Below are 16,791 nucleotides of genomic sequence, written 5' to 3'. Positions count from 1 at the left end.
GAAAAACGCGTTGGATGAAAAACGTGACAGCGTGTTCACATACTCAGAAAAAATATAGAGCAATTTTTGTAGGAAAATAAAAAATAACGTACATTTAAAAATGTAATTACCACAAATTTCATAGCTATAAAGGTCTTTAAAAAAAAATACTTTAAGTAAACAACAAATAATTAAACACCATATGTTAAATAGTTCAATTTTTTTATGAGTGGGGAAAAACTATTTTATTTTAAGAGCAAGCATTTCCTGCTGTTTGGAATATCTGCAAAAAAAACACACTATTTGTTATTAGTTTTATTATTAATATTTTCGCCTAATCGTAGTCTTCTGCTGAAATTTGTAATAGAAAAAGTTGTACAATTTAAATAAGATATTATAAGGTACTGTTCCATTTCCGCATTTTTTCAGTGCACATAAAAATAATGTCAGCAAGAGAATTAAACAATAACATGTGTTCGCTTTCTTCTTGTCGTTCCAATTGTCTTTCTGCAGAGCGATCTGCCACCGTGGATAACCCGCCTGAGGATGTGGGACAGCTATGGGACGTATGTGCCCATGAAATCGACAAGTTCAACCACCGGCCAACCGCCGCCACCACCCCCCGTGGCCTCATCGGCGGACGGGGGGAAGCCCACCCTGTTGAACCAGAGCAACTACGGCAGCTACTACTATAGTGCCAGCAATCCGAAGCTGAACCGGAATCTGCGGGTGAACATCGACAATGCCTGGAATCCGGTGGACACCTACATTTACGGACCCACCCAGTCAAGTGTTTTTAATCAGGAGAACAAGTACAGTGGCTACCAGGGAGCAGGGCCCGGCGGTGGAACATCAGGAGCTGGTGGCCCCGGCAAACCGTTGGCTGGGGTCAAGGACAGCCTCAACTTTATATCGAAGTCCTCCAAGGAGGTCTCAGCTGCCGCAGTGGTCAGCTCGGATCGAAACAGTGCCGTGGCCTTGATGAGCACCAAGGGCAAGAGGCGACTCATGCTGGAGATCTACGACTATGAGACCCCCAAATTGTGCGATCATACGGCCATTGGAAGTGGTGTCAGTGGCAGCAGTGCTCTGATGGGCGGCAATAAACAGAGACCCTGCAGTCCCTTGGAGAGCTATGTGAGCACTGGGAGAGATTTGGTAAGTAATATTTTAAAGAATTATATTTTTAGCTACCTAAAGTTGTGGTCAGTATAAGATTAGTCTTTTACAATATGGAAATATCAATCAGTAATAGTTTAGAAGCTACTTAAACTTTTTTTTTTAATTTAGCAATTATAAAAATTCGCAGTTATCATAGGTATATTTTTAAATATTTTTAAAAAGAGATTAATAAAGAAAATGTTTTGAAATTTTTAAAATCACCCACTGCTCTTTAAAATCGGACCTATTGACCCGTAAAGCATTTTAAAAGCAAAAGTGGAGTGTATTGACGACAAATCTAGTAACTTCATCACCTTTCAGTTTTAATTAGATATTTTGTAGCTCCCTAAAAGTAGGCAACACTTCATCCTCCGCCAACGCCATACCAATCAGAAGAGTAGCCGCCCTTCAGGCATCCTTTGCCATCACAACGAAATAAACGAAAATAAAAACTTAACCAAAGGACTTTTCTAATTTGTCAGCTGACGCTGTTTGTTCGTTCGTTGTGCGCCATGGCTTAAAAAAAAAAACAGAAAACAGAAAATAGGGAAACACGACTTTGTGACTGCACCTTGGCTGCCGGGCGAGTTGCGAATGCCGAGTGCCCAATTTGGCACGCCCAAGGGCTCTTACAAATAAATAAAACGCAGCTGGAGAACTGGCAGATGGGAGCTCGAGACTGTAAATTTTTTGGCAGAGTGCAGAGCGTTTTGTGTTTGCTTTAAACTTGACAAAATTAATCAAATTAAACACTCGACTGCATCGCCAGACGTGCACAAATAACGAAGGAGCAAAGCAAATTTCCCAGAGGCGGGCGCCAAATTCAAATTCGCCGAACGTCCCGCACATAGTACACAAAGGCAAATACGGTGGGCTGCTGAAGTGGGCGGCGGTGTGGCCGTGGGCGTGGCCAGGGAGGCGGCATTGGCGGCATGCACGGACAAACCGACAACCGCAATAAGCTTGCTTAGCCTTTTTGACGTCGCTCGTCGTTGACAAATATGAACTACAAATATTGTGATGCCAAATTGAAGCCTCCGCGCATTGTGCATTTCTACACTAACACCAAAATCTGTAGAAATTTTAAAAAATATCTATAAGATCCATAAATCACAAGCAGTCTTCAAAAAAGAAGCTTGTTCTTAAAAAACAAATTCAAAACATTTTAGAACACTAACTTAAATTCAAATCAACTTCACAGTTTTTGTTTTTTCCAGCTAATATAGTTATTTTAAGTGTAGAACATTAATGTTAAAATCAATTGTGAAGTCAATGTTTAAATATCCACAGTTTTTTTATGAGCTTAGCAATTTTTTAATATTTTACTATTTATATTTACTGTAACCATTGTTTAAGCCAACATGTTTTTAGTGCATCCTAACCATTACCCTTTTCCATTTGCAGAAACTGGAGTTCCACACGCATACAGGCACTGCCTTATTTCCGGCCCAGTTTGCTCTAAACTACGAGTTTGTGGACACGGAACAAGGTGGCGAAACTTGGGCGGGAAGGCGGGGAGAGGATCCTGTACCGCCGCTTTGCTCGAGAATTTTCAAGAAGCGCAAGGGCAACATCCAGGTGCCCCGGAATGTGTTCCTCTACGGACGAGGTGGTGCCAAGAACATAACCTGTCTATATCGCTTTGAAGCGGGTCCTTCGGAACGGGTAAAATTGGTCCTTCACAACGTTTCGTTTGGCGAGGGTACAGCCTGTACTACGGACTCGGATCTGCATACAGGCAGACCCCGCTGCAATCAACTGGACCCCGAGGGTCGCATCACAGAGCTCCGGCTATTCGATGTGCCATTTAGGGATGTCAAAATCCAATTGGGTTGCTTCTGCGATAACTCCAGTGCTTTGTATAGCAATGCACCGCTTACCTTCGTTTCCCACTCGAGAATTATGGAGCTTTCTTTTACGGTCACGAGATTAAATATATCGGAGGACTTTGCGGATGTTTTCTTCTCGGCTTCGTATGAATTCAAAAGACAACCGGACTGCAGAAAGCAGTTGAAACTCAAGGGAGCTGGAGGGGAGGATGAGCTTAAATATCCTCTTAAAACGCAGGATGCAAGTTGCGAAGGTTTGGCGTGGTACATTGAAGCCCAATCGGCTGAGAGGTCGCTTTTCGTTCAGACGTGGGGCGCCTATTTGCCCGTGGATCCCACCTCTGAAGATGCCATGAGGTGTCACACCAAGAACCGGCTGATGATATATTCGGGTCGACCTCTGCGCCCCATGAGGGTGGTGTGTCCGGCGCAAAGTGGTCCGAGGCCGATGTCGCTACACATATTCTCCGAAGGACTGGACCAATGGACAGCCCTTGTTCATGAACAAGTAAGTAGAAAAATAGAATAGTTTTATTACGCAAAATGGTCAAGATAAAGAAGAATAAATTTGGAGTATTATATAAGGGTGTTTAAATAAAAGTTCCCGGCAATCGTAAAATAATTATTTTTATTATGAACATTTTAAAAACTATGCATTGAGTTCAATGTTGCCATGTCTTAAAAATAAAACAATTTAAAATTAATGAAATGAAAAATAAATCAGTGAAAAATCTAAAAGTAATAATACCCATGCAGAGGGGTATAAAATGTTTATGAGATATTTTTGTTAGATACAGAAAAAGATATTTTCGCCAACAACGGCTAAATCTGTTGAAAAATAAAAGCAAGCAAATATATTACAGATGGCAATATAAAGCCTCATGTATTTGGCAGTAGTAAACGGTGAAATATTTACAATTTCACGCTCTGATGTCACCCAACCATTCTGCCCGAGCAATTACCCATTCTACACAAAAATTCTAAAAATATCCCAAACACAAATAAAAGAGAGGACACTTCATGCCTAATGGCACGGTGACTCCTTTCCATTATCAAGTGCATGTGAACTAAGTCCACTCGAGCAACTGAACTCTACACAGAAAGCCTCTTAGCTGGAGTATTTCTGGGAATTTTTTACTCAAAATTAATTGCATTTTAATAGTTGCTAATATATCAAAAAAAAAAACTTCTGCACTTATTGCACCGGTAGCTGTTATTTCGACCTCGACGTCCTGTTCCCCAGAGCTCTATCAAAAAGTCCTGCTTAAAAATGCAATAACAGGAAATGGCTATGACGGCAACAAAATACAGGAAATTGAGCGCAAAGAAATATGCTATTTAAGAGGGACGGAAAAAATGAAAACGTAAACGAGACGAAGTCCGGGCGAACAAACATGGCCGTCAGACATGAACACATTTATACATTGAAGGTCAAATAATTAGAAGTTTTAAGATTTGAAAGAAAAAGTTCTTTCATTGTCAAAAGGTGCATTTCCATTGGGCTAATCAAAATAGTTAAAATAAAACGTTTGGTAAGAAAATTAAACCAAAATTTCAGGGATGGTTGAAAACTAATCCTAAAGTAGAAAATAATAAACAGCAACTTAAAGAAGTTGTAACTTTGCAAAAAGAAAAACACAAATTTGAAAATACAAATATTAAAATTTGTAAGATGCTAGTAATTTTATAATATATAATTTCATTTTACTGTTTTATAATTTGGTTTTCTACCCATATTTATTAAGAAAGTCCTATATGCTCAACCTTTGCTGTTTACGTGAAGCATGCAAATCGAGAATGAAGCGAAGACAGGTGGAAAGTGGGGTGGAAAGGGGAGATACCAGTAGGTAAGGACATTTTGCCTGCTGGAACTTGGCCGTATGTGCTCGGGCAATTTATGTCCAAGGTGCGTGCCACCGAAATGAACCGTTGAACCTGGACGTTACACTCGTTTCTTGGGGCGAAAAGTCTGGGCAGTTGACCAACCTTGTGTCCCTTTTCCTGGTCCTGCTTTTAACGTGTTGCCATTAAATTTTATGGTCAACTTTTTTTCCTTCCCCTTTTGGCCATGTTTGCATTTTGCTCAATTTTGTCGCCGCAGAACATAAAAAAGGGAGAACGGATGGGTGGAAAAAAGAAGAGTAGGAATATTGCATTGTGGACGACATGTGAAAACATATTTTTATGGGACCCCAAAGGGTAATTGGACATTGCACTGAATATCCTAGCTGGCTAATGAGTGTGTTGAGCCTTTTTAGATAATTAATTGTGAGCTTTTCAACTCAGCTGTGAATTAAAATTGCCACACACGAAAGCAGTGTAATATGGAAGCTGTTTTGTGAGAAAGCGAAGTGGGAAGCAAATTAAATGAAGAAAATTATAATTACAATAAAAAATGCGCATAATTTTATGTAAAGTTACATCCGAAAATAGGATTTAAAATCTAATAGTAGGTTAAATATGGTATTCATATAGATTTTCAGTGAATCCAATTGTGCTTTCAACTAAACTTTGAAGACTAACTCGCTTAATCCGCGACTTAAGCCAAACTACAAACGAGATATTTTGTCTATGGCAACTTGAAAGTTGCGACTAATTAGTTGCACTTGAGCAACTACTAGGCTGTGGAGATAACAAGAAAATGGTGAGGGATATACCCAGATAGTTGCTTTAAAAGTTATTTGGAGCATGACAAACGCAAGGGAAAAGCAAAAGAGGATGCTTCAAGACTCTTGCCAAAAAAGAATGAATATGTTACAGACTATTTTTGCATACTCAAACTATTTTGGCAATCAAATCAATCACTTGCAATTTATATCAAGAACAAATTAAGCAGAGACAGAAAATCAGATTTCAAAGTATCACACACTAAAAATAACTTAACAATATTGCAAAAAAAACTAATAATTAATAATTCATTTAATGATAACATTAGATATTAGTTCTACCAGTTTCTTTTTAAGCAAAGTGGTTTTCTTAATTGTTATTAAGCATTAGATTTAAAAAACAAAACTTTTAAAAGTTTTTAAACGCTATAATTTCCTAAAAAAAAAATGTCTATGAGTTTAAGCATCAAAAGAGTTTAAATAGATTTTGTTTGCCATAGTTACCTTACCACTTCGATTTCAATCTGTGCTTTTTCCAGACCAATCAGCCTGGTGCTGGAGCCCATCCTGAAGGAGCCCGGCGACATATCCTTCACGTGGCTGGAGATCCATCGCACCAAGAACGCCCTGCTGCAGCAGTTGGACCTGCATGTGAATGCGAGCGTGACCACGGGCATGGGCTCCCAGACCTCCTCGCAATCCTCCCCGGGAACGAACACAGGGATTGGGGGGCTGGGCGGCACAGGATCTGCTGCCAATGCCGGAGGCTCTGCAGGCGGAACCACTGCCAACGAGACGCTGAACGAATTCGGCTTCTTTCCCAAGGAGTCGGACTGCGAATACAAATGTCCTGAAATTGATGCATGCATTGCGGCCAGCCTGTGGTGTGATGGTAAGTACAGATTGCCAGTTGGACCACAAACCATTTCTCAGAGGGTTGCCGAATTGGTTTTTGCATAAGACCACTGAATATAAAATAGTTAAAAGAAGTCGACGTGTCCAAAAAAATTCGATGTGCTTAAGAATATGGGTCCAAAGAAAACTACTTTTAAAAGGAAAACAAGAGACTATTCAGAATATAAAAAGAAGCCTTTTACTCGTTAAATGTTGTAATAACATTTAATTTAAAATTATTTTTATTAAACTTTAACTATATATTCAAATACAATTTCTGTATTCGATCGTCTGGCTTAGTATTCTGTGTTTAGTAGTCTAAGGAAGAGTCCTTGATCTCCCCTCTCGGCCTGGAGTTTTGCATTATTTGAACGTGATTTGGCACTAGTTCTTGGGCTCGGGGCTATCCATTTGCAGCGTGCGCTTGGCAGTAGGCAACCGAAATTTGACTTGTGGCTGGCTTGTCTGTTAATTTCAAGGCAAGCTGTCCACGTTTTTGTAATCAGGCAAAGTTTCCTGACAACTGCACACAGGCTGCACCACTCCTGCTGGTTGTTAGTTGCTTCGTTGGTCGGTTGTCGTTGTCGTTGTCGTTGGCGGCGGTTGTTGGTTGGTTGTTGGCCGTTGCTGGCCGACTGGTGGAATAGCTGGTTGTTGGACAAACCCGTACCAGCAAAACCCCGAAATGTCTTTCGCAAAAAGTTAATCCCAATCCCCTAGCATTCCAACCCAAATGGCCGCAACAGCTGTGCGAAACTTATTTGCAATGCACTTGAGAGATGAAGAGCAGAAAAAATTAGGAGAAATTTGACAAGTTTATAGACTTTGAAATACCCTGCTTAAAAATAATCCAAACTCTTATGATGAACATTTCTAGATTTTTCTGGATTTTACTTAGATGTCATTTACCACTGTTTTTCATGACAATTTATTCAAAATATTATTTAGTAAAAATATTCCAACTAAAATATATCATAGAAATTTTAAAGCTTTAAATACAAATTAAATCCATATTAAATGGTTAAAAAAAATCATTGCATTTTACTTATACTTTTCTAGCCGAATAGACCCTTTAAAGCGTACGCTTGGTGGAAAAAATTCAAAGGCCAGCCCGGACTTTGCCTTTGCCTTTTTAGCTTCAATTATTTATGGGCAACCAGGCGCGTCTGCATCTGGAGCAGGTTAACCGCAAAAGCCAGGGCATTAAACAAGCTTTCGGACCCCACGGGCCACTCAAGTGACACTGCATTCAATTTGTAACCTTAGAGTAGGCCACCCAGCAGCGCTGCTCCCTCCCCAAAACCCAATCTACTTTCAATTTTTCAATCAGTGCCCGACTCTGCCTCTATCTCGGTTACTGCATCTGTTCTTGCAACACGAGAAACATTCCACCCAAAGGCAAATATGTTGACTTGGAAATATGAAACCTTAAAGTTAGTCCAATTCAAAAGGTACATAAAAAAACTGAATTTATTTAATAAATGTTATAGGAAGTTATGTATCTTAATATTATTTAATTTTTTTTAATTGTAACATTTCTAATAAGACTGTTAAGCTTAAACATATGTTATATATATATTGCTAAGTTAAGTCATGCTTTTATTTATGAGAAAGGTTTATAAAAACAGATTGTATACTAAGAACTGAAGGTGAAACAAAAATGAAGTAAATTTTTGGCTTTAATGATATAATGAAACAATTCCTCCGAATTTAAAAACTTTCAAGTTGGATAAGTTTTTAAGGTTTAGTTATAAGAACTCAATTGGTAATAATTTTCGAATCAATGCTATTTTTGTTGCTATAGTTTGTAAAATTCTGTTTTGAATAATAACCTTTGACCTTATTTTATATTTTTCAGGTCACCACAACTGTCCCAGCGGGTTCGACGAGTCGGAGGAGGAGTGCGGCACCGCTCGCAAGCTGCTGGAATTGCCGGGCGGCGTTTTCGCCGCTCTGGGCTGCATCGCGGCCGCCCTGACCGCCTGCCTCATATTCTGCATGTTCGGGCTGATGAGGAAGCGGAAAAAGTCGGTGGTGCAGAAGGGCGCCGGGGTTGGCGGCATGGGCGTGGGCGGAGTGGGCGGCATGGGCGGAATGGGCGGCGTGGGCATTGGGTTCATGAACGGAGCGAGCAATGGCAACGTATCCGCCGCCAGCATCGGCACCCTGAAGAAGGACTTCAAGAAGGAGGCGCTCTACATCGATCCGGCCTCCTGACACGGACTCCAGCCGGTCGAGTATATCCACGTCGATCGGGAGACCACCGTGTGATATGTTGCCGCCGGCTGTGGCATTACCTACGATTATGACTATGATCATGTGGAGCTTTCCATGGAGCTGGCCTGACCGATGGATCGGCCCGCTGATCCCGTTCAAAATCTGGCCTGGAGATTTTAAAGATACAGAGTCGACTCGCCTGGAGGTAGGAGAACACTAAATGAAACTACATTTTAAGCTGATAACTTTTTCTAAACGCTTCTGGGAGTAACAAAATGAGCAGAAACAAAAATGTGTGTATGTAGTCTTAAGGAAAATGTTATACTTATTATTACCTAAAATAATGTTAAAGGTAGCTTTTTTTTACTTTTTTTAGGTTTTTTTATTTTGTTGGCGTTTTTATTCCTAATTAACTAGTCTGTATATAGGTTTTCTTGTATACCTGATTTTAAAAAAGAAGTCAAGGCTTGCAAATTATGATTACTTTTAAAATGTTAATGAAAACAAATAATAAAGAAGGTGGTACTTATATATTTTTGTATTGTGTTATCAATCCAATCAATTATATTATGTGTCTAATAAATACCTATCGGAATATAAATTTCTAGTTTCAAACATTTCGAAATAATTAATATTACATAAAACTCTTCAGAGGTTTCCAATACAAAACCAATATTTTCATTTTTTACAAAACATATTGAAAAACAAACAAGTAAATATAAAAAAAAATCTCAATCATCAACATTTTTGAATACATTACAGATTAAAAAAAAAGGTATTTTTATACGATATCCACTCTTGACTTCATTATAATTTATTATGATACAACGTCTTTTTTATTTAGACTACATACAGCAAGCAAAAAGAGAAAATAAAACTATTGTAAATTAGGTACCTTTAAAGCAGTTAGATCATCTAGAGAGCAAAAAATTTGTGGGCAGTTCGTAGATGCCTTCGGCATATTTACCACATAGCACATAGCACCCATTAAAAGGAAGTAAACAAATTACATTTAGAAACTAAATGGAAGAGATCATGAACTACAATGAAATTGTATAGAAGAGCAACTCCAAGAGCAGATCCCTATGCGTAGGGCCTCTCTGGCATTAACTTTTAAGCAATTAGACTAGGTATAAAAACTGTTAGCAGCATTTGAAAAGGAGTTGGGGAAAGTCGAAGGGAATCTCTAAAGTGTTGTGATCTAAGGCATGCACATACTGAACTATGTTTAAACTCAAGCAAATCGAAGCATTTACATGATTAATATTCACAACCGAGGCGCGGTACGATATATACATATATTTGTATAGGTATAAGCTATATAGTCTATTAAGATGGCAGCACTTTTGAGTTTTTATCGTACAGCACAAACTCATAAGCAAAGAGCATCACTTAGTGGTTTATTATCTATACAAGTCGATACAAAAGATTAATAAAATGCAATTGTTATTAATGAATTAAGTAGAACTCCAAACCAGAGATTTGTTCACTTTTCATCTTAATCGAGAGAACTGCCAAAAGAATACAAACACTAGCCAATCAAATGTAAATATTTCTGTCGAGCAATTACTTGTTTAATGTCAGCATTTATGTTCGTAAAATGAACACAAATTGTTTCCCATAAGTAGCTGCAGTAAGTTATATTCCTAAAGTTACATAAACTTTGTAAAAACTACAAGCAAAGCGTAATAATAAACTGTATGCAAATCTACCATTTAAGACACGGCCCATAACCCACATAAACAATCAAACTTTTGGCAGTTGCAGTAGGATTAAGCAAACAGCAAACGAAAGAAAAACGTAAAAAACAAGACATAAGTACTTTATTTTATAGACACCAGAACTAGGACAAAAATTATAATACTGAAAAAAGAAAATTCAACTGGCTGCAATGGAAATTTTAAATATTTAAGAACCTATGCCATCTGCATGCCGCATCCACATCCATAAAAACCTATTAAAATTTCAACTTCAATAAAACTGTACCGAAAAGCATGTGTGTAAAAAAATATATATATGATTTAGCCAGCATAAAAAAGTAAAAGGAAAACGATATATACATAAATTAAATCAAATATTTTCGGTTGGCATTTTTTGGTAGCAAATAACCTAAATATTTATAGCCGAAAAAGAAATAAAACAAATAACGGAACGCACTTTGTACAATTTAATGAAAAACAAAGAATTATTATTTCCAGACACACACCACACCACACATATAGGATATTTTAAACCCAATCAAATAAGAGATAAAATAATACTGAAAATATATAAAATCGAAAACAAATTAAATTAACTAATTAGGAACGGCGCCTAGGCCAAAAATGCATTTTGGCTGCCGGCAATTGGGGAAAAACCAAAATATTGAAAGTATGGTTGGCAGTGCATTTAACTAAGTAGCTTTAAGACCAGCTGGACTTGGATCGATCCGAGCTGCAACTACTTTGTTGGCCACCATTGTCACACACAAAAATAAACTCACATCTCAATCATCAGTTCGGTTCAGTTCCTTCTCTCTACCAAACCAAACCAAACTATGGAAATTTCTGTGCCAACTGTGTTTAAAGTAGAATTCAAAGATAAAATACAAATAAAAAACGGGGGCGAACGAAGAAATTGAATTATGACCGCGCATAAAACATTGCATGTAATTTATTTGAAATGTTCGAAAATAAAGTAGACGAAAAAGAAATGATAACTCTGCGCGCCATGGTAAATAATAATAAACAAAAAACAGACAGCTGTGTAAATAGTCAAACTGCGTACAGTCTACGCATATTTAATTAAAAAACTCAAAATAGAAACGCAATGAGATGAATTAAGAGAAAGGAGATCACGTCTTATGTTCAATTTTTGACTTCCCCATACATTTTTATTTCGCCGTTTGATAGCGTAAGTTTCACTTGTATGATAAATAAAACTAAACCAAATATTTATATAGAGATATTATACGTATATGAAAAAAGGAAAACCTTAAAATAATGACGCACTGAATCAAATAGATGAAACGAGTATTTAAAAACCAAGACAATTAAAACAAAAAAAAAAGAACTTTAAGCAAAAATAAAACTGAAGAAAAAAATGAAATTTAAAACGGAGGACCTGTCTTTATTAGCCCAATTTTTGGGGCTGTAGGTGGATGGGTGAATGGTTGATTTGGGGGCATTTGTGGCTGGAATGCCAACTGTTCCGTTAGACGCTTGGGGGAAAACCGTTTGCTAACTAAGGCAAACTCAAACTCGTGTCCAAATAGCTGGCAGTCAAGTAGGCCACAGATTTTGATTGCCCGCATCCGGGCGACCATCGGTGGACATCCTCGAAAATTCGGAACATCGAAAGAGATGGTGTTAAAGCCAAGCCGACTGCCTCAGGCGTGGGTTCTCACCGGTCGGAATTGGGATTGGCATTGGCACTGGGTTTTTGGTTTGGGAGCCTTCCCACGTTAACCCGCATAAAACATAAGCCACCGAGAGCCTGATGCTCGTGTTGTGTGCTGCATATACGCCAGATTCCCCCTGTTCTGTGACTCTGTGTTTACGGCCGGCAGCTCTGTTTCTGGCCCTGGCAACTCTGGCCCCCGGACTTGGCCAAAATGGCTATGATAAACGTAGGCGACAGAAAGCTCGAAAAACGCTAACGAGGTGAGGCCAATAAGAATTCATAAAGAATTTTACATCAAGGTATGAATTGAAATACAAAAAAAAAAAAAACATGTGATCATAATACAAATACTCTCTTCTCAAAAGGTGTTTTTAATAGAGATCATCATATCATATGTTCATATGTTGTGAAAACATTACAATAAAAAAATGTTTTCTATTCAAAAACTAATTTGGGTTAGAGATCAAGTTAAATTTAACAAAACAGTCCAAATAATATTTTTATTATTTTTCAATGATTTGAGATAGTAAAATTTCGAAGCTTTATATAGGCTGATATTTGTTTTTAAACGTGTAAAATATTTCTATAAAATAGTTGAAAAAATACAATTTAATAAAAAGTATTACTTTTTTAGTTTCGTGCCAAATTCTTGACGTTGTCATTAAATAAAACAATAATATTTAAAAAATGTAAATTGATACTTAAGCTATAAATGATTTATTTTGTTTTTATGTTTTAAGTTTAAGTGATCACCAACTGTTCTGGACACCCCCGCTATGTAAAATATTCTCTCAAACGACGGGCAAATATAATATATACGCACACCTGCCACAAACACACACAATCGCCCATTTAAATTTGCACCTAGGGCCAATTGCAGTTGTTTACAATTGAGTGGCCAGCTCAGCACATTCGGCACAACAACAAACGAGCAGTTGGCAGCAGAAAAAAACGAAAACCTTAGAGCAAAGATATAGCCAACTTTTGGTGAGCAATGAGCAACCACAATGGGACAGCTGATAAACTTAACCCGAAAACTGACAGCCAAACAAGTCCTCACCTTTCATGTTTTGAACTGGGAGAAAGAGTCGATTTACTCGGATAGCTCATTTATTTCAATCGATTTGAACAATTATCGAATGCAATCGGCTAACACCTTTTCAGCAACTCACTTTTCATTTTTCAATACTATTTGCTTTCTTGGTGCTAATTACAGAAGTTACTTAAATAATTACCGTACAAAATAAAGGCATGTGCCGGCAATACTTTTTTTTTGTTCAACATTATTATCATATCTGTCTGTTTTTATGTTGAGGCTGGCATTTTTCCATTTTTTGCCTTTGTTATCGAGAAATTTACACGAATTTTCAGCTTGTTGCTGAAATAAAAAAAGGTTAGTAAGTTTAAACAATCAGTTTTTTTGTCGTTTTTAAAAAATGTGCACCTAGGCAGATAGTTGTGGGTAAACGCTTAAATCTGGCAGCCGTCAGACGCCAGTCAGTGGACAAGTAAGGTACAGTGAGAGAAGAAAGTATGTGTGCCACAAAAAATCATTTACATTATATTAATCATTAAAAAATTTAATTATTAAATTACAAAAAAAGACTTCTTAATAAAAAATATCATTTAATAATTTGTGTATTATTATTTCAGATGTTCGATTTAGTTAAGAAAGCATTTAATTAACAAACTTGCTTGTCCTTGAGTTTCACATTTTTAAATACAGAAAAATTTAGCTTTCCGGCAATTATACATACTATTTATCTATCTAAAATGTATTAAAATTATTATCAGAAATCTATTTTTTTTTTGTTAGGTAAATCATTATTGAATAATTAATATCTCATGAATGTCTATATAAAAGACCTATTTTAGCCACTGTATCTACAGACGATTGAGGGTCATTGAGCTTTGCGGACAGCAAGTGCGGAAACTGACGGAACCCAAGTCTTATAGAAATTTCAAAATTGACTCTGGCCAAAATTATACATAGAACCAGAGTTAGCAAACGAACGATGCGAGAAGCCAAAAAATGGAGAAGAATCTTTTATTTATGCACGACTGGCAAAAACTAATCGATGGAAATTACAAAAGCGGGAAGGTCAACTTTTCGACTGCCCATTAAGGGGGGAGAAGTTCAAAGGTAAACCTGTTATAAATTCTAATTATCTTCCTCTAAAAAGAGTTAAGACATGCTGAACTGATCTTCTAGTTTTTTTTTTTTATTGCCAACGTGGTTTGGATCACACGAAATGTATTTCTTTTTTTTGAGTAAAAAATTATTATTAAGGTTGTGGCAGCCAACTGTTTCAACAGGGGATATTTAAACAAGTGCCCAAAATTAGATTCCTTGCGCGAAGAACAATAAGACACTATACTGTTTGAACGACCTAAATAAATATGCCTAAGTAGATTAATGTCAAAAGTCGGGTAATAATAAAAAAGTTACCACAAACAAATGGGCTACAGTCACGTCCACAAAATCAGTCAACTGCCGGACAAAGAGAGTCGGCAAGAGCGAATAAACAGAGGCAAAGAGAGCGATCGTGTGCGCAGAAGAAAATGGTAAAAGCAAACAGCAGTAAGCCGCTGCCAACGTCTTAAAGTTGGCCAAAAAGGCGGCCAAGTACCCCCAGGAACATTCAGTCAAGCCGCGATCGCCGAGCTCTACGGACGTCTATATCTCCCATACCTATATCTGTAGCTCTTCGTGAATCGCAGTGAACCCAAGTGCTGACCGGAAAATTCTTTCGGCCAAGAAAGGTCTTCGTTTAAAAAAGATCTCAAGCGATTGTGTTTTTTGTGTAATTCTTGTTCTTGGATGTCGCTGAACGCGGAACGTTCGTACAAAATGAAACTGCGCGATGTGGAAAATGCCTTCAAATATCGGCGCATACCGTATCCCAAGCGGTAAGTGTGATCTATCCAAGAAAAAAGAAAAAAAATCAGAGGAGAAAATATTTCTTTCACTCGAGAATGAAGTTCGTTTCAAAGAGGAAATGCAATTGAGTTCCAGTTTCAGTTTAATTGAAAACCGGTCATAATTGCCATTGAATAGCCTGAGAATTGAGTTGGTAGATCGAAGATTGCGTTCGCCTCGACGGCTGAAGATTAAAAAAAGACTTTGCTCTCGATTCTCCATAAAAAGCATAAAAGCGTTTAACTTTCCGTTTTTCGCAGCTGGCTAAAAAGTGAAAGACATTTCAGGGTCGTCGCATTTGATAAATAATATAATTAAATATAAACTTCAATTGCTGGCAAAAACAGTTCAAACATTTTATTCGGACTTTAAGTACTGCCAGCAACTAAATTAATTGCAGCTATTTGTACATATAAAAAAACAATCATCAGAATTGGTTAATAGTTCTATAATTTAAATTGTTGCAGACTCACAATGTTTTTTAAGAATATATGTAATGTTATTATTATTATCAAATTGATTGAATATGATTATTAAATATTTCTTTATATAAGTTAAAAAATTTGATGGCAACTAGTAAGATTAATACTCAAAGATTTATATCAGTAAATATGGTTAGAACGGTAGTAGTAAATTTAAATTTAGTAGTTAAATGAATAATAAATGTGTTTATGAAGAAACAGCTAAATAAATTAAAAACTTATCTTATTACTATAAAGATTATAATTTGTAATGTATTTGATTTTTTCCAAATTTACGTTCTTACGTTAAAAAATGTATGTTTATATTCAAATACATTTTCAAAGGTACAATATTAGTAACCGTTTTTAAAAACTAATCCTTTCCATAAGTTAATACAGTCCATAAAAAAAATACTCCATAGTTTTTTGATAAATACAGCAATATTTTGTATGTGCATTCATACAGCAGCTGACGTTTTTTCAATTTTGCTCTAGTTTAAAAGCAACAATCTCGTTTATAATTTTTTTATTGCTGATTTTATTTTCAATTCTTCTCATAATGCATTTGGTGTAGCACCTTGGGGCCAGTTTACAGAGATGAAAAGACGGAAAACCACAAAACCCGAGCTCAGCTTCAACTAGTTCAAGTAGCCAAAAGAGCTGTGTCTTACCACCTCTTCCCTCGAGCTGCATTGTCTAGGCCTACATTTTTCAGTGTTTGTTCTGGCCTTTTACAGAACCCAACTCGGCGCAGTTCAGTTCAGATAAAAGTTAAGAGCCCGCTGACTTGACTGCCCGCTCATTAGTCGATGTTGATGGTCGACGGACTGCGGTTTCTGCGGCCGCCCATAACAATTTTGGCCATTAAAAAGGTGTTTAGGCCAGAGATCTGAGCCACTGCGTCCGCAATTGTGAAATGTTCGCTCTTTTTTTCACGTCTGTATGGCCAAAATTTGTTGCAACGAGTGCGTCGAGATGTAAACTAATGATAGTCCGACTACACATGTTATGGACTAATTGGCTTTTGGAAAACGTTTTTTTTTTAGCCTTTGTTGATTTTCAAAGAGGGTGTGAGAATTTGCTTTTCATTATGGCAAAGCAAACTAGAGTTATGAACAACGTTCGTATGCATACGAGTAAATGTTAAAAAATTGCTTTTACGGTAGGTAATTAATAAAACATTTGATGATATTGAAACTACTTTAAACCAAATTAAATTATTTCAAATATTCTGTTTCATGTAACTGTTCCATATTTATGCTTACCGAGCGAATCATTCCTTTAGGTTTAATTAAACTCAATTAAACTCATTTTACCCTCTTAAGCCCCTTTTTATTATCGAT

General features: G+C 37.1%; 2 protein-coding genes across 10 annotated transcripts in view; both read left to right on the top strand.

The window, feature by feature from the left end:
- Positions 1 to 6,429, top strand: part of LOC128257147 (uncharacterized) — a 64,870-nt gene extending 58,441 nt beyond the window's left edge. The window contains exons 11-13 of the mRNA XM_052988012.1: positions 493 to 1,137; positions 2,545 to 3,477; positions 6,115 to 6,429. Coding sequence (XP_052843972.1) covers positions 493 to 1,137; positions 2,545 to 3,477; positions 6,115 to 6,429 — 1,893 coding nt within the window. The remainder of the gene's footprint in view (positions 1 to 492; positions 1,138 to 2,544; positions 3,478 to 6,114) is intronic.
- An 8,252-nt stretch (positions 6,430 to 14,681) lies between these two features.
- The window catches only part of LOC128257142 (heparan sulfate 2-O-sulfotransferase pipe), a 44,166-nt gene continuing 42,056 nt past the window's right edge, over positions 14,682 to 16,791 (top strand). For 3 of the 9 annotated variants that reach the window (XM_052988004.1, XM_052988002.1, XM_052987998.1), the window contains exon 1: positions 14,684 to 14,977. In XM_052988004.1, coding sequence (XP_052843964.1) covers positions 14,889 to 14,977 — 89 coding nt within the window. In that variant the 5' untranslated portion in view covers positions 14,684 to 14,888. Of the gene's footprint in view, positions 14,978 to 16,791 lie in introns of all 9 variants that reach the window. The other 6 variants (XM_052988006.1, XM_052988003.1, XM_052987997.1 and 3 more) reach the window with 5 other exon arrangements.

Source organism: Drosophila gunungcola (genome assembly GCF_025200985.1).
Source record: "Drosophila gunungcola strain Sukarami chromosome 3L unlocalized genomic scaffold, Dgunungcola_SK_2 000002F, whole genome shotgun sequence".
Taxonomy (NCBI): Eukaryota; Metazoa; Arthropoda; class Insecta; order Diptera; family Drosophilidae; genus Drosophila; species Drosophila gunungcola.
This window is presented reverse-complemented; position numbering and strand designations above follow the sequence as displayed.